This window comes from Trichosurus vulpecula, chromosome 5 (genome assembly GCF_011100635.1).
Source record: "Trichosurus vulpecula isolate mTriVul1 chromosome 5, mTriVul1.pri, whole genome shotgun sequence".
Taxonomy (NCBI): Eukaryota; Metazoa; Chordata; class Mammalia; order Diprotodontia; family Phalangeridae; genus Trichosurus; species Trichosurus vulpecula.
Genome location: NC_050577.1, coordinates 42,419,679 through 42,437,518, shown reverse-complemented (window position 1 = coordinate 42,437,518; position 17,840 = coordinate 42,419,679). Strand labels below are relative to the sequence as shown.

The 17,840-nt window shown below is 41.1% G+C and overlaps 1 protein-coding gene across 2 annotated transcripts in view; it reads left to right on the top strand.

The window, feature by feature from the left end:
- The first annotated feature begins 1,019 nt into the window (after nt 1-1,019).
- Nucleotides 1,020-17,840, top strand: part of TOPBP1 (DNA topoisomerase II binding protein 1) — a 50,479-nt gene continuing 33,658 nt past the window's right edge. Inside the window, exons 1-10 of one of the 2 annotated variants that reach the window (XM_036759681.1) lie at nt 1,020-1,215; nt 1,565-1,654; nt 2,133-2,267; nt 2,588-2,731; nt 7,708-7,889; nt 8,752-8,948; nt 10,699-10,878; nt 11,622-11,791; nt 13,613-13,776; nt 13,936-14,180. In XM_036759681.1, coding sequence (XP_036615576.1) covers nt 1,571-1,654; nt 2,133-2,267; nt 2,588-2,731; nt 7,708-7,889; nt 8,752-8,948; nt 10,699-10,878; nt 11,622-11,791; nt 13,613-13,776; nt 13,936-14,180 — 1,501 coding nt within the window. In that variant the 5' untranslated portion in view covers nt 1,020-1,215; nt 1,565-1,570. The remainder of the gene's footprint in view (nt 1,216-1,564; nt 1,655-2,132; nt 2,268-2,587; nt 2,732-7,707; nt 7,890-8,751; nt 8,949-10,698; nt 10,879-11,621; nt 11,792-13,612; nt 13,777-13,935; nt 14,181-17,840) is intronic. The other variant, XM_036759683.1, reaches the window with a different exon arrangement.

Sequence of the window (17,840 nt, the reverse complement as noted above, 5' to 3'; positions counted from 1 at the left end):
TCAGAGCTCTGACCCACAGCCGTGGTGTGAGTGACTCTGGGCCAGCCCTTGTTCTGAGCTCCCAGGCTGAACTTAGATGTTGGTAACTATGAATTGTATTTGGTCGGTCTGTTGGTGTTCAGGGTGCTGGCTGTTTCCCCTGAACTAAGTGAATGGTATTTGTATGCTGAATTAAAGTAAGCTTGTTAACCCCTTAACATTGCTTTCCTTAGTAAAGCAGATCAAAAGAACCTGGGCTTTGGCAGCCTTCTCGTTGTTGGGGTTGTGTTGGTCTTTCACCCCCACAGCAGCTGCTAGCCGAATTGTTGAAACACGGAGCAATACTTGGCCATTTTCATATCGCTTCCGGAACCTCCCCCTATGCTGCTGCTTCCAAATAGGCACCTGTGGTTCTTCAATCACACAGAAATTAGCGGGTGACCCAGAATAAGGTGGGGGTGGGGAGGGAGGAAAGGAAGAATGCTCTACATCCACACCTAGAGTCCAGTAAGCGAGTGGCCAGGGCCCGCTGGATGGAGCGCACGGTCCCGAGTTCCAATCTAGCCTCAGCCACTTACTAGTGGTGACCCGGGGGCCACAGCTGGGGTGACGGAACATGGAGGGCTGAAGGGAAGAGCGCCTGACTCCGGCGCTCCCTCCGGTCTGGCCGAGCTCCAGGCCCGGCCTGTTGTTCCTTGGCAGTCTGGCCACCAGGGCCGGCGGGGGGGGGGGGGAACGGGGACAGGACACGACGACCAGATCCCTGGACAGCCCCAAACGAGTTATTAACCTTGGCAAAGGCCCTTTAGGCCTCGGTGACGACAGGTCCCAGGGGCTGCCTCCTACCCTCCCGGCTAGGGCTTGAAAAACAACGCTAAAGGGCCCCAGCGCTCAAGGAAAAAGAGCCCAAGCTAGAGCCCTAGGCCGGACCCAGTCCCCTTCCCGGAAGCTGTAAATCGCATCGCTTCCGCCCGGTGCCGAGTGCCCAATCTAGATGGGAAACTAGAGCTAGCCCAGACAGCGTCACTTCCGGCAGGTGGCGGAAGGGGAAGGCCTCGGGTTGGCGCGAAACTCGGGCAGAGGCTCCAAGCCCGCTCGCCTTCCCCCTCCCCATCTCCCCCCGCCCCCCCCCCCCACCCCGACCCCGGCGCGCGCCCGGGCTTTCCTCACGCCGCGTCGGCCGCCTCGCTCCAGACGGCGTCCGCCGTCGTCGCAGGGCGTCGGAGCCCCGGGGCGGTGAGTGAGGGCGACGGGCGGAGTTGGGAGCGACCGTTGTGTCTCCCCGGGTCGCGGCGGCGGGGTGGGCCGGTGGCTCGAGGGGACCGGGCCGGCGGCGGCGGGGTGGGGCGGGCGCAGCCGTTGGCCCTGCGGCCCCGGGCCCCGCCGCCCTGGGTTCCTAGCCGAATCCCCTGAGGCGCCGGTGGGCCCAGCCCCGCCCTCTCCTCCGCCCTTCCTCTGGTGTGTCCCGAGCGTCAGGCCGTCGCGTCCGCTACTCCCTTTCCGAATGCGGCCTCGGGGCCCGGGCAGGCGATGGCCGGCGCGTCGGTCCCCGCGGCTCGGAGGTGACGGCGCCTTTTCGTTTTAGGTCAACATGTCGGAAGGTGAGAGAGAACCGTATTACGTGAAGTTCGTGAAGGCGCCGGGGAACTCCGAGATCTTTCTGAGAGCGCTGGGGGTGAGTGAAGCGGCCGCGCGGGGGGCAGTCCCCTCTCCAGTCTGGGGACCCGTCACCGAAACGTTTACATGGAGGAAAAGCGGGTGCGTGGCCGGCGCGGCGCCTTTCCACGGCCGTGCCCCGCACCCCTGCCGTTTGTCGCCCGCCGCGGAGGCCCGGGTCCGATTCCCCCTCTGTTGGAGAGGTTGGATGTGCAGCCCTGGAAAGAGCAAGCCGCTCGCCCCGTTTTGTTTTCCAGAACTTTGTTTTTCTATGAGTATGATCTAACCTAAAAACATCTTGTATTTTAAACATGTTTTTCCCTTGAACACAGTTTCTGGTTCATTGTTTAAACGTTTCATTACTTAATTCTGTACGATTTCAGTAATTTCATTGCTTGATTCAGTACAATTTTTTGGTTCCTTTTCTTTTTGTTTAATTATTTAGCCTAAGGAAATCCGAATAATTAAAATATGCCCTTCTTTCACTTTTCCTACAGTCTATGAAAGAATTCCAGTCAGAAGAGTACCTGCAAACTGTTACAGAAGAAGAGGCATTGAGTATTAAAAAAAATGACAGATCGCTTTATATCTGTGACCCATTTAGTGGCATTGTTTTTGATCATCTCAAAAAGGTTTGCTGCCCTTTGGTATTTTCTTGAGGACTTTCTGTTCCCGATTCCAATGTATATTATTTCTTAGTTGACTAAAGGAGGGCCATGTGATGATGGATTTGCCAGCTGCAGTAACTCTTACAATACCATCTGCTAAGTTAAACAGATATATGTTATGTCTTAGTAGATGGAGTACTCCTCATACTACTGAAAAAACTATTTTTGAAGGCATAGGTATGAGTACTAGTAAATGATGTAATGTGCAGTAAGGGAGGTAAGGGGAGGGAAATCATCCTTTCTTCTAGTTGAATGATGTAAACCTTGTGTTTTCTCTTCTGTAGCTTGGCTGTAGAATTGTTGGCCCGCAAGTAGTCATATTTTGTATGCAGCACCAACGATGTGTCCCAAAAGCAGAGTATCCAGTTTATAATATGATCATGGCAGATGTAACTATTTCTTGCACAAGCCTTGACAAAGAAACAAGGGTAAGAAGTGTTTGTAGAATAATAACATCAATATGTACCTTTTAGATGAATTCTTTTTTCTTGGTTAAGCGTGCTCTGAAATGTTTTGAATTTTATTTCACATGCCACAGAGTAGAGGGTTATGACCTAGCAATGTAAGAGGCAAAAAAGGTGATCTTCAAACTGAATTGTACCCAGTACAAGTCGTCCTAAACAATGATGTTTTAAAATAACATTGTTAGTGCAATATAACCAAAGCCCTGTATATTAATATCCCGTAAACAATTTGTAACCTCAGTTCATACTTCATAATTTGTTGTTCTTCATACTTCTCAGTTTCATACTTCATAATTTCTGCCTCTGATACCCACTTCATCTCTCTTCACATGATAGATACCCTGATCTTGCCCCAGCCACTGTAGGAAAATGTCTGAGCCCTCATTCCAAATCATTGTTTCTCTATTATATTGTTCTCAGTTCTCTCTATGAAATCGGTTAGAGTTAGGGTTTTTAATGAAAAAAATGACTTTGTGAATTATGCTTTTAGTAACTTTCAATAGACCCATTAACCATTTGAAGAATTACATTTTCTTTGGTATTTTAATTAGATTTTTTATTTTTAGTTTACAGCACTCAATTCCACAAATGTTTGAGTTCCCAGTTTTCTTCCCCTCCCCTCCCAAGATGGTATGAATCTGATATATGTTATACATATACCTTTGCATTAAACTTATTTGCATAATAGTCAAGTTGTGAAGAAGAACTAGGACCAATGGAATGAATCATGAGAAAAAAGAAACAAAACCAAAAAGAGAGCAAATAGTTTGCCTCAATCTGCATTCAGACTCTAGTGCTTTCTCTGGATGTAGAAAGCTCTTTCCATCATGAGTCCTTTGGATCTGTCTTTGAACCTTCTATAGCTGAAAAGAGCCAGGTCTATCAAAGTTAGGCATCCCAGAAGCAATGTGGTTGTGTACAATGTCCTCCTGTTTCTGCTCCCCTCACTCAGCATCAGATCATGTAGGGCTTTCCAGGTTATTTTGAAGTCTGTATCTTCCCCATTTCTTATAGCACAATGTTATTCCATTACATACATGTACCACAACTTGTTTGGCCATTCCCCAATTAATGGGCATCCCCTTGATTTCCAATTCTTTGCTACCACAAAAAAAGCTGCTATAAATATTTTTGTACACACAAGTCACTTTACTACTTCTGTGCTCTCTTTGGGATACAGCCCTAGAAGTGGTATTGCTGGGTCAAAGGGTATGCACATTTTTATATGCACATTTGGGCATAGTTCCAAATGGCTCTCCAGAATGGCTGGATCAGTTCACAACTCCACCAACAATGTAACTGTTCCAATTTTCCCACTTCCTCTCCAGCATTTATCATTTTTCTGTTTTATCATTTTAGCCAATATGACAGGAGGGATGTGGTACCTAAGAGTTGTTTTGATTTGCATTTCTCTCATCAGTAGTGATTTAGAGCATTTTTTCATATGCCTATAGATATCTTTAATTTCTTTTTCTGAAAACTGCCTGTTCATATCCTTTGACCATTTCTCAATCGGGGAATGACTTGTCCTGGTGTTGACATTTGCTCTCCTCAGCATAATTGCATCATGATCTGAAAAGGATGCATTGACTATTTCTGCCTTTCTGCACTGGATTGTGAGGTTTTTATGCCCTAGTAAATTTTTGAGTATGTGCCATGTACCACTGAGAAAAAGCTATATTTCTTTTTATCCCCATTCAGTTTTCTCCAAAGGTCTGTCCTATCTACCTTTTCTAAAATTCTGTTCACCCCCTTAACTTCTTTCTTGTTTATTTTGAGGTTCGATTTATCAAGTTCAGAGAGGGGAAGGTTGAGTTCCCCAACTAGTGTAGTTTTGCTGTTTATTTCTTTTGTAACTCCCTTAACTTCTCCTCTAAGAATTTGTATGCTATATCACTTGGTGCATATATGTTAAGTAATGATATTGCTTCATTGTCAGTGGTGCCTTTTACTTTTAGCAGGATGTAGTGTCCTTCTTTATCTCTTTTAATTAGATCTATCTTTGCTTTTGCTTTGTCTGAGATTAGGATTGCTGCCCCTGCTTTTTTCACTCTAGCTGAAGCACAATATATTCTACTCCTTTTACCTTTTACCTTTTGCCTTTACCCTGTGTGTATCCCCTTGTTTCAGTTGTGTTTCTTGTAAACAACATATTGTAGGATTATGGTTTTTAATCCATTCTGCTATCCACCTCTGTTTTGTGGGAGAATTCATTCCATTCACATTGACAGTTATGATTACTATCTCTTTTTCTCCATCCTATTTCCCAACTGTTTATGCCTCTATCTCTGCCTTCCACTCCTCAATAGATTTTTGCTTTTGACCACTGTCTTCCTCAGTTGTCCCTCCCTAGTGATGCCCTTCCCTTATCTTACCCTTTTCCCCTTGCTCCTCCTTCCCTCCCTTCTATCCACCCCACCCCCTTTTCTTTCCCCTTTCCTCTCCTACTCCCTGTAGGAAACATTTGATTTCTACACTTATCAGAGTATGTTATTCCGTCCTTGAACCAAATCTGACCAGAGTAAAACTCAAACGTTGCTTTTCTCTTTTCCTTCTTTCTATGTTTTTGTGCCTCTTCATGTGGCATAATTTACCCTTTTGTACCTCCTCCTTACCTCTTCTCCCAGAACAATCCCTTTGCACCCCTTAATTATGTTTTTTTATCATCACATCAGTTACTTTATACTGACACCCTCAGTCTGTGATATCCCTTTCAATTGTCATAATAACTGTACCACTCTCAAAATTGACATATGTATATAACATATAAATCAATGTAATCCTATATAAGGATGTAAACAATTTTCCCTCATTGAATAACATAGTTCTTTTTTCCTCTGTTTACCTTTATATGCCTCTCTTGAGTTTTGCATTTCAAGATCAAATTTTCCATTGAACTCTGGCCTTTTCATCAGGAAGGTCTGGAACTCCCTTATTTCATTGAATGTCCATCTCCTTGCCTGAAAAATTATGCTCAGTTTTGCTGGGTAGTTGATTCTTGGTTGTAGTCCAAGCTCCTTTGCCTTTCAGAATATCATATTCCAATTCCTCCTTTTATTTTAGAAGTTGCAAGATCCTGCGTGATCCTGACTGTAGTTCCACGATATTTGAATTGTTTCTTCCTGGCTGCTTGCAGTGTTTTCTCCTTGACCTGATAATTCTGGAATTTGGCTCCAGTATTCCTTGGAGTTTCCCATTTGGGATCTCTTTCAGGGGGTGATTGGTGGATTCTTTTGATAGCTATTTTACCCTCTGGTTCTAGGACTTAAGGGCAGTTTTCCTTGATGATTTCTTGGAAGATGCTGGTTTGTTTGTTTTCATCATGACTTTCAGGTAGATCTATAATTCTTAGATTGTCTCTCCTGGATCTATTTTCAAGGTCAGTTGTTTTTCTAATCAGATATTTCACGTTTTCTTCTCTATTTTTTCATTCTTTAGATTTTGTTTGACTGATTCTTGATGTCTCATAAAATCATTAGCTTCTACTTGCCCAATTCTAATTTTTAATGTATTGTTTTCTTCATTTAGCTTCTCTATCTCCTTTTCCATTTGGTTGATTTTACTTTTCAATGAGACATTTTCTCCATTTATATTCTGAATCTCCTTAACCATTTCGCCAATTTTATTTTTTAAAGACTTGTTCTCATCAGTGACTTTTTCTTTTTTAATTTTTTCCATTTTTTTCTTTTACCTCTCTAGTTTGGTTTTTAAAGTCCTGCTTGAGTTCTTCCAGGAATGCTTTTTGGGCTGGAGACCAGTTCACATTCCCTTTTGAGGTTTCAGATGTGGGTATAGTGTCCATACTGTCCTCTTCTGAATTGGTATTTTGATCTTCCCTGTCTCCATAATAGGAATCAATAGTCTTTAACTTTTTAGTATGCCTTTTCATAGTGTTTCCCCACCCCAATTCTAAAGTGGATCTCTGCTTCTGGGGCTCAGGGGGCTCTGTCCCAAGCTGCTTCTGTTGGGAACTGTGGGCCTGCTCACTGGCTTTATGTGCTATGGCCTCTGGTTTTGTGAGGTGTGAAGTCTCCTTTTCCCCAGGACTGCTCTACAGTACGGGTGGTCTCAGCTGTTGTCTGTGCTGATGTCTGCCACTTTCCCTGGCTGTGCAAAGGCATGTCTGGGGTCCTGGTGGACGTTTGCTAGCTCCACCCCCCGGGGCTCAGTAACTCTCATGGGCCTGCTGGGACACCTCTCTTCCAGCACTCGTCTTCTTCTGCCACCACAAGAAGGGTTCTGTCCCCAGCTTCTCTTGCTAAAAGGCTACTGAAGCCCCACTTCTGGCTCCTCTATTTCAGATTTCTCCCAAGGGAGTATTCTCGGGGTGAGGAAGGGTGGGAGGGAGAGCCGATTTACCTGGCCATCATGGCTCCTGGAAGTTCAAAAAAGCAAGTTTCAAACCTTTAGACTGTGGGCTGGAGGCCTCCGGGGTAGCTGCTCCCACAGCTGCAGGCTGTGCTCTGGTGTCTCCCATAGCTCCAAGAGACTCCTGTCCTGGGCTGAGAGGCCTGGGATCGCCACCATAGCCAATACTTACACCCTGGGTTCCCATGTTTCACTCGCCCAGTGCTCTCCCAGACTGGTATACTTGCTGGGTTCCTCTGCTGTTCCCAGTTGGTGTGGTCTGGTGCCATTCCACATGCCTGGCACTCCTGCTCCTCAGTCTGCTAGTGGCTTCTAACTCTCTCAAATCTGCTCGGATTCACTTTTTTAGACGTATCTGACAGAATTTGTGAGAGAGCTCCAGTAGCTGTGTTCTTTCATAGTGCCGTCTTCTACATTTTTCTTTGTAAATTGTTCTTAAAGATAAATTTTAACAACTATAGTGATTAAATGATCATTAATTTATTATGGGTGTAATATAGTGGATGCTTTAGAAAATTGATGATGTTGATTATAGATTAATATATTTCCTATCTATTCCTTTGACATTCCAGAAAGAAGTTCATAAATATGTACAAATGATGGGTGGAAGAGTTTGCAGAGACTTGAGTATATCAGTAACTCACCTTATTGCTGGAGAAGTCGGCAGCAAAAAGTATTTAGTGGCTGCAAGCCTAGGGAAACCTGTTATGCTTCCTTCTTGGGTAAAAGAGTTATGGAAACAGTCACAAGAGAAGTAAGTTGTTTATCATGGCTTAAAAGTTATCTGTAAGATCACGTAAGCCAATCTCGAAAGTCCCCTGAAGAAAATTTTGTGAGTATCTTCTGTCCTTAATCACTCAGTGACCTAAACAGGTTCAACACCTTTCTCTTTTCCAAACCCAGAAAGGTGAAAGTTTTTTAGGCATGGAATGATGAGTGCCCATGGCAGATAGTGTGTTGTGGAAAGAGTGTTGAGTTTGGGATCAGAGCACCTCTGTTAATTAGAATGTGTCTGAGTGTTGGGTTAGTCAGTTCACCCCTCTGGGACTCCCATTTCTAGATCAATAAAATGAAGAGGTTGTTCTAGAAGGCCTCTGAGGTCCCAGCCACGTCTGCACTTAGTTTGTCCCAGAATCGCCCACGTGTATGTCAGATTCAAAGGGAGAGTAGGCAATATTGAGCATAAATTGCATCTAGAATTAGCCAAAGCATTCCTAGCCGGATAATTGTTTGCAAAGCAGTCATCAAATGGGAGTTCCTTGAGGGTAATTTCAAGCTTTTAAGTTGAAGCCTATGACTTAAGATTTTGGATAAAAACACTTTGGGTGAGATTTAGAATTTTTGGATCATCTATTTAGAGACAGTTGTAGAGCATAACAGTCATTTTTTTTTTTTTTTCTTAAGAAAATGTGGATTCAGATTTTTTGAGTCACTCCATTTTTATGACTTTGAATATGTTGCAGTAAACCTAAAATATGAGAAAAGAAAATTATGGATAAAATATAAGCTGCTTGTAGCACAAGTAAAATTTGTCATAACCCAGATTTTGAGAGGGTTATTGTCTGATTTTTAGTGTACAGCAAATGCTTTCCTTCTGCTATTTTGCTTTTCCCCAGATGTATGATGCAATTAACAGATATAAATATGGAAGATTTCAAATGCCCTTTATTTTTTGGCTGTACTATCTGTGTGACTGGTTTATGTAGCTTGGATAGAAGGGCAGTTCAGCGACTCACTATTGAGAATGGAGGTCGATATATGGGACAACTGAAAATGAATGAATGCACACACCTCATTGTTCATGAACCAAAAGGTAAAAATGTTTCCAGAAAAGTAAATCCTATAACTGTTGCTACTGATGTCTATTGAAGGCAGTTAGATGGTACAGTGGAGTAAGTGCTGGGCCAAAGTCAGGAATGCCCAAGTTCAAAGCTACCTATACTTTGTGAGCAACTAGGTGGCACAACGGATAGACTCATCTTCTGAGTTCAAATGAGGCCCCAGACATTTACTAGCAGCGTGACCCTGGGCAAATCACTTAACCCTGTTAGCCTCAGGTTCATAATTTGTAAAATGAGCTGGAGAAGAAAATACTAAACAATTCCAGTATCTTTGCCAAGAAAACCCCAAAAGGGGTGAGAGTCAGACGTGACTGAAAAACTACTAGACAACAACTGGTGTCTCTTAATGGTTGTTTTTTTCGTTTGTTTCTTTGTTAAAATATCATATGGGAAGCATGGTTTGCTTGGAAGTTTCCTTTGTAATACATTATCATGCCACCAGTGATATTTAAAACCATCAGGTAGCATTTTCAGTCCTTTACCAAATGTTATGGTTATGTTACTAGATAAAGTTATTTTTTAAACTAGATTGGTTAATTTTCTGTTATTCTAGGATGCTGGTTACTATACTAAATTAATTAATCTTTGTTCTGCTTTAAGAGTCAGTCCAGTCACTGAATGATTGGGTAGACTACCTGTTTTGTGTGCAAGGTACTTCCCAAGAATGATGAGCCAGGGACCAGAGGCAGTCTGTGGAGGATATTCTATTGAGAGCAAAGAATCTGAGAAAAATGTGATGAGATAACTTGGGCTCTCTAGTATCTTGCTAAATAGGTTCTCACTTTCATGTCGGAGTTGACAAAGCTTTTTCCTCACCAAAACAGTCCTACCAGGTAGATAGTCTAAGTATCTTATCCATGTTTTAGAGATGAGGAAGCTAAGCTTCAGAAAAGTTAAATGACTTGCCTGGGGTCAGCACCAAGAGTGAGGGGTCACAAGTCCTGAATCCATACCCCATGTTTTATGACTCCTAGTCCATGCTCTTTTCTTTCCCTGTGTTACTTCTCACTAAGATAAAGACTTGTATGTGGAATTCCAGTAAATGTCTTCTAAGCTCTTCAGTATCTGTACAAATGGACTTGAGAGAGGGACTTTCTACTGTGCTTCCTTTTTATTTCCTTGTGTTTGCTGAGCTGCCTCAGTGGAAGAGATATGCTCATTCAGGAACATGAAGGTAAAGCTAAATCTGAAATGAGTACTATATAAAGATTGTAACTAGATGATTATTCAATTTGCTAATGCTCTAGGACATTCAAGAAGCCCTAGTTTTCAAGAATACCAGAAATGGAATTCTAATATGGTCACTTCCTTCTTCTCCTTGATCCCATTTTCTCTATACCTATGGTATCAAATGCACTGAATAAATAAAGAATTAAAATACTTGGAGAAAAGAATAGTTATGTGTAGAATTCATCCTAATTTGAATCAGCTTGATACTAGGATAGCTTTGTTTTTCGAAATCCTGGGTTTTGTTACTTTTGCATTTTGACATAAATATGCTTTTTCTCATGTATATAAATGTTTGTACGTTATAAACTGATAATTCAAACCAGACATGCCTGGAAGAGTTACTAATAAGTTATTTTCTCTGTGTCATAGTGTTTTTCATTATTGTGATTTTAATTCAGATTTTTATCCCCATTCTTAAGGACTTAAAGAATTTGGTAAAGGGAATTTTAAACAGACTGTAATTAAATTTCTTTTTCTTATTGCACATGGTAGGTCAGAAATATGAATGTGCCAGGAGATGGAATGTACACTGTGTGACAATCCAGTGGTTTTTTCACAGTATTGAGAAAGGCTTCTGTCAAGACGAAGCCAAGTACAAGACAGAGCCTAGATCAGAAGCAAAGAATGTACTGGGCACTTCTACTCCTACTGGCCAAAACAGTGAAGCTAGTGGTAAGTTCCTAACTACAACTTAGTAATTTTTTTTCCTGTATTGATTAGTTTACTTTAATGGAAGGATTTGTTTTTATTAGTATTTGTTGAGATGCTTCTTACTAGAAAATTGGACATATTCTTTCATTTATAATTAGTCAGTGGAAAAATGACTTATCAGAATTATTCAGATCTTAGTTCTTTTTATGAGGTATGACAGCTATGTTATACCACTGTTGATCTATGGAAAGGCTGAGGAAGTCAAACTTGAGCAACTGACAAAAATAAACAATGAATTCTTTAAAAACTCAAATCTTTTCTGAAGTTCATGTTTTGTTTTCTGTATGTTGCTATAGTTTCTGTTATCTTTATTTTTATTGATGTTATTTTTAAAATAGTTATGTTTGATAGAGTACCATATCTTAAAAGTTGGAATTTTTTAAATTCCAAAATATTCTAAGCCCTTAAACCTAGCGCTTGCAGATTTGCCTTGGGGGGGGGGGGGGTGGGGAGTGAATTCTATTGTAGAGCATGAGAGAATTCTAAATAATGTCTTTTAAATGAAATTAGCTTTCTCTAGTATAACCCATTTAGTTTTTTCTTTTCATATTTTGTCTTCTAGCTAAAATGCTGAATCTTATTGAAAAGTAAAAATCCTTTTCGATTGCAAAATCAAGTTCAGTGGGGGAAAACATAATCATTGAGGACCTGATTTATTTATCTTCATTTATGAATGCTTGTCTTCATTACATTTTGATATGTAGGTCGTACTCTTTCAGATGTCAGTCATATATCTAACATCAATTCAAGTTGCATTAATGAGTCTACACATAACTCAGTTATGAACAACAAATTGGGGTCTCTACTTGAAAATCTACCAAATTTGGATATCAGCGCATTTCAAGCACCTGAGGATTTACTAGATGGCTGTCGGGTATGTCTGTAAATTAATTAACTCTTATGATATTTAGTGCATTTTAATGTTCATTAGCCTTTTATTTGTGGATTTTGAGTTAACCAGTCAGCAAGTATTTGATAATCACTATGTGCCATTCACAGCACTAAGTGCTAGGGATACAAAGGAAGACAAAAACCACAGCTCCTGCACCCAAGGAGCTCACAATCTAATGGGGGAGACAACATGCAAATAACTACCTACATACAAGTTACAGATGTACGTGTAAATGGGAGGTAATTTTAGAGGCAGGGTATTAGCAGAAGGTCAGGATTGGGACAGGAAAGGCCTCTTGTAGAACATGGGATTTGAAATATGTCCTGTGTGAGGAGCAGCAAGAAAAATCCGGTGATGCTTGGTCCTAGAATACATGGTGGAGAATAAAATGTAAGAAAACTGGACAGGTGGGAATAGGATAGGTTGTAATGGCTTTAAAAGTCAAACAGAGGGTTTCGTATTTGATCCTGGAGTTAATAGGAAGCAATTGGAGTATATCAAGTAGGACTATGATATGAACAGATTTGTGCTTTAGGAAGATCATTTTGGCAGCCAAGCAAAAGGTGAATGGGAATGGGCAGAGACTTGAGACAGAAAGATGAATCAGTGAGCTTGCTGTTCTGCACGAGAGTGTCAGCTGTCAGCTCTGTGAGTGCAGAGAAGAGGAAGGATGTGAGGGATGAAACAGTAGGACTTGGCAACAAGTTGGTTATGTGGGATGAATTCAAGTGAGAGGCCTAAGGGGACAGGGAAGATGGTGGGACCAGTCTTTGGCATTTTTGGATGAGGGGAGGGTTTTGTGGAAAAAATACTGTGTTATGTACTAGACATGTTTAAGTTTAGACATGTAGAGTTCAATTTTTCTATGCAGCATCTAGTTCAAGATGTTTAATAAGCAGTTGGTGATTCTAGTCTGGAGGTCAGGAGAGAAGTTGGGGCTGGATGAATAGATCTGAAAAAGATTATATTTGAATGAATAAGAACTGATGACATGACCAAGTGAAAAAGTCTAGAGGGAGAAGAGGGCCCAGTACAGGAACTTGGAGAACACCTGTGGTTAGTAGGCATAACCTGAGTGAGGGGCCAGTGAAGGAGATGAAAAGTTAATCAGACAGATAGAAAAAAAAACTAGGAGAGTGAGCAGTGTAGTGAAAACATGCCGAAGTTAAAGTGTCCAAGAAAAGAGGGCAGTCTGCAGTGACACGGAGAGGGCAAGAAGGATAAGCACTAAGAAGACCGTTCAGTTAGAAAATCTAGAGATCATTGGTATCTTTTGAAAGATTAGTTTCTGTTGAATGGTGTTCAAAAGCCAGACCACAGAATGAAGAAGAATGGAAAAAGGAGAAGGTGGGAGAAGTGAGTAAGGTGAGGAGGTAAGAAGTGGGAGCTTTCTTAGGTGAATGATTTCATTGTTTTTGTTGAAGGCAAGATCCTCAGCTGAAAGTATGAGAGGGGAGGGAGTACCGTGTGAAGTATGAGAAAGAACGAAAAGGTTTAGAATGGCTGATGTGGTTCTTGAGATAGTGAAGGCCAAAATCAGTGGCCTTTTCTCAATACTCATTCTCCTTGACTTCTCTCTAGCCTTTGACACTGCTGATCACCTCTTTGATGCTGTTTTTTTCCTAGACTTTCAGGACATGACTCTCCTGATTTTCTTACCTGTCTGTCAACTCCTGAGTCTCCTTTGCTGGATCTTCTTCCATATCACTCCCTCTAACTGTAGATGTTCCTCAAGGCAGTTGAATTATGAATGTACCAATATACTTTAGTCTAACACAACTTTTTTTTATTCTTTCTTTGCAGATATACCTTTGTGGTTTTAGTGGCAGAAAATTAGATAAACTGAGAAGACTTATTAATTGTGGTGGTGGAGTTCGCTTTAATCAACTTAATGAAGATGTGACCCATGTTATAGTTGGAGATTATGACGATGAGTTAAAACAATTTTGGACTAAATCGACACACAGGTTCTGACTGTTTATACTTTAAAGCAGTTTCCATATTGATAATGGTTTTGTTGTAAATTATAAACATGGCTATAGAAATTCTGTATAGAAGACCATTGAGCAAAGAATGGTCTTCATGCTTCAAATAGTAGATCATGACTATATTTACTGTTTTCATAGGCCTCATGTAGTGGGACCAAAATGGCTGCTGGAGTGTTTTAGTAAAGGTTATCTGCTTTCTGAGGAGCCATACATCCACTTGAATTATCAGCCAGTGGAGATAACTGTTTCAGATCAACCAGGAATGAAATCAACACTTTCCAAAAGAAATGACAGTTTTTTTAAGAAGGAATTCGTGGACACGGAGAAACATCAACAAGCTGATGAAGACTTACTCTCCCAGTATATGAATGATCACATGATAGGTAAGAACTGTATAAGTCAAATTGATTTTATGAGAATTAGGACTTTTTCTTAAAACTGTTTCCAAAATTATGTGTTTTATTGTTATTTGACAGAAATGTCAACTTTAATTTTTATTTAGCTTATTTGTCCTTAAAACATCGCTGTGAAAGAGAGGGATGTTTTTATCCTCTGCTTTGTAAATTGTGAAACTCAGACACTAAGAGATTTTTTAAGCTGCAACTAAAATCCAGGTCTCGTTCCCAGTTCTGTCAGTACTTATCCAGTAAATTTTACTTGCATCTCAGATTAAAACCTAAAATGATTAAGATTGAAACCTTGGGTAGTGTGGGTTAATGTTTTGGCTTCTAAAATGAAAGAAGCTTTTACATTGGTTTCTTTTTTTTGTTTTGTTAACATCTTTTGAAAACAATTCTGTTTACTGCAATGATTAGACACTATGCATAGATTTCTGATTCTGACTGCATTTGTTTCTTGAAAGTCCTGTCGCTGAACAGTCCTATTGGTGAGCTCATCATCCCTCTGAATCTCCAACTAATCAACAAGTACATGTGTGTATATGAAGAGAGAGACAGAGAGAGTGTGTCAAGCAAGACAAACTCCTGCATTCAAAAAGAAATTTTAAAGCATCTTCTATGTATCTATCAAGTGCTAGGGATAAAAAGACAAAAGCTAAACAAGACCCACTGTCCAGAAGCTTAGATTCTAAAGGCAGAGGAAGACACCATGCACATGTATAAGGGTACACAAAGCAGATAAAAAATAACCATGTGGGGAAACAGTTATGGTCTCCTGCAGAAGGTGTCACTTAGCCTAAGTCTTTTAGGAAACTGGACAGCTAGAACATAGCCATGAAGATGGAGGTGGAGGTGGAGCATTATAAGTGAGAAACACAAGAAGACTAGTTTGGCTTGATCATAGAGTACGTGGCAGGAAGGAATGGGTCACAAGATTGGAGGAAGGAGAATGAGGCCAGCTTGGAAAAAGGTTGAAATGCCAAACAGGAGTGCTATAGCTTATCCTAGAGGTGATAGGGAGTCACTGAAATTTATTGAGTAGGAACGTGACATGGTCTGATCTGTGCTGTAGGAAAAGGACTTTGACAGGCATGTAGAGCATGAATTTGAGTAGGGAGAGACCTGAGGAAAAAAGTCCTTTCCTGGGCCCTGGGCCCCTTTTGTCTCTTCCAACTAAAATGGAAGTTCCTTGTGAGCAGGGCCTGTCTCACTTTTGTATTTGCATCCCCATCATTTAGCACAGTACTTAAAACAAGCATGTAATAAGTGGTTCTGCGTTCATTCAGGTGGTGGCTGTGAGTAGAGAGAAGGGGATGGATAGAAGAGATGTGGGAGAAGTGCAGATGACAAAACTTGGCCTGATTACATATATGGAATTGAGAGAGAATCCAGTTGAGGATGACTCTGGGCTTGCAAACCTGGATGATGGGAAGGGCAGTGATATCCTCAACAGAAAGAGAAAAGTTGGGAAAAGTGATGAGTTCTGTGTGTTGGACACATTGAGTTGGAGATGCCTCAAGAACATCCACTTTGAGATGTGGGACTGGGAGGGTCAAGCTAGAGAGTGGGTCTGAATATACGATTTGGGAGCCATCCTCATAGAGAGGAAAATAATTATTACTCATTAGGGAAGTTTGAAGGCCATATTTTAAAGATGCATCATAACTGATAAATATTTAAATACCTTCTCTGGCACAGAGGTGTGCTAAAACATGTTAAGGATATGAAAGAAAAATAGTGCCTGTGTGAGGAGCTTGCAGGCTGACTAGAATCTCTTAAAATGTTTTTCTTCCTACAGTTTTTGTGACTTGTTACTTTCATGGATATTGTGATTTAATTAGGAATTGGATGCTTTTGTTCTCCTTTGTTGTTAGGCATAATTTGGAGAATATATCCTTATTTTATAAGATCCATAATGTATGGTCATTTACCTTTGGTCCAGTTAACCATTTAAGCTCAGTCTTACTCTAAAGAGTGACCCTTTTGAGAGTCCTTGACACTGTTACTTGCATCAGTACCATGTTTAGAGATTCCAGTGTCATTGTGAAGCAAGGAGGAATTTCAGCAGTACTGCAGTTTATTTTGTTTGTGGTTCAGACCTGTGGTTTCATTGGTATAGAGAACTCCTGTTGAGGAAACTCCCTCCACCAGCTGTTCTTACTAAAGTTAAGTCACTTGTGCAGGGTCACACATTCAGTAAGATTTAGAGGTGGGACTTGAACCCAGCTCTTCTTGATTTCAAGGCTGGTTTTCTCTCCACCGTGCCATGTTGATTCTCTTGAGATTTATAAGGAATGGATAATTTCAGGAGTTGTTTTCCTCTTAAGTTTATGTAGTTATCACCTTGTTAAGTTCTTTCACACATATGTACATGGCAATACTTCGATGTATTTGTAATCGCATAGTGTAGGCACTCTATGTAATATATCCTATTCGTGCCTTCTCATCTTGTGATTGTTATCCATGACCTCTCATAAATCTTCTGTAGAAAATTCATCTGATATTTTGGAAACCTTTCTCTAGATCTTTTAACATTCCATGTTAATATAGTAAATTGACAAAAATGACTAAAGAAGGGAATTGTCCATGTTGGAAAGGTTGTAGAAATATGGACACACTAAGGCATCATTGGTGGAGCTATAAATTGGAAGTCGATTTTGAGTAATGCAAAGAAAGTGACTGAACTCTTTGGCCTAGAGTACCCTTTACTATGTATGTATATACCCCAAGGAGTTTAATGACTAAAAGAAAAGTTCTGCAGACACAAAAATATTTATAATGGCAGCCATCAATCAATAAACATTAAGCTCCAGGCACTGAACTAAGCATTGGGGATACAAATCCAAAAACTAAATAGTTCCTGCCTTTGAGGAACTGTCTGTCTAGTGGGGAAGGAGAAAACACAAAAAGCAGCTGAAAAGCAAAGGGGTAGGAGTGGGGTGTGGTTAGTGGCCGAGGAAGGTACACAACACAGAGCCATGGTGGGTGAGAAATGAGGAGGTGTCTGGCCTGAGCTTTCTTCTTAAGTGGTGTTTTGGTGTTAATGGCCTCGCCATCCGGTGACAGACCTGAGGTGGCATGCCAGAGCAAGGCTAATGGAATCTTTTATAGGATGATATGGAAGTCGCTCAGAAGTCCCAAGGTAGTGCAGCCAGGTGAGCAGCAAGGAACTGGAAGCAAATAGCTGCCCAGCAATAGGGAATGCCTCAACAAACTGTGGAACCTGAATGGAATGGAATGATTACTGTGATGTAAGGAATAGCAAGCATGGAGAATAGAGAGGGGACGTGAGCGGATAGAAAAGAAAATAAGCAGAACTGAGAAGACAGTATACACAATAATAATAGTTGGCATTCATAGAACTCTTGCTCTGTACCAAGCACTGTGCAAATATGATCACAGTGGATGACTACCCTGGGAGGTAGGTGCCTTGATTATCTCCATTTTACAGATAAGGAAACTGAGGGAGACAAAAGGTAAGGGACTTGCCCAGGGACATAGAAGTAGTGTCTGAGGCCAGATTTGAACTTAGGTCTTTATGACTCCAGGTTCATTGCTCTATCCACTGCTCTGCCAGCTGCCTCAGTGATTACAACAATGTAAACTACACCCAAACAAGTGAATCTGAATGCTGCAAAATTATGA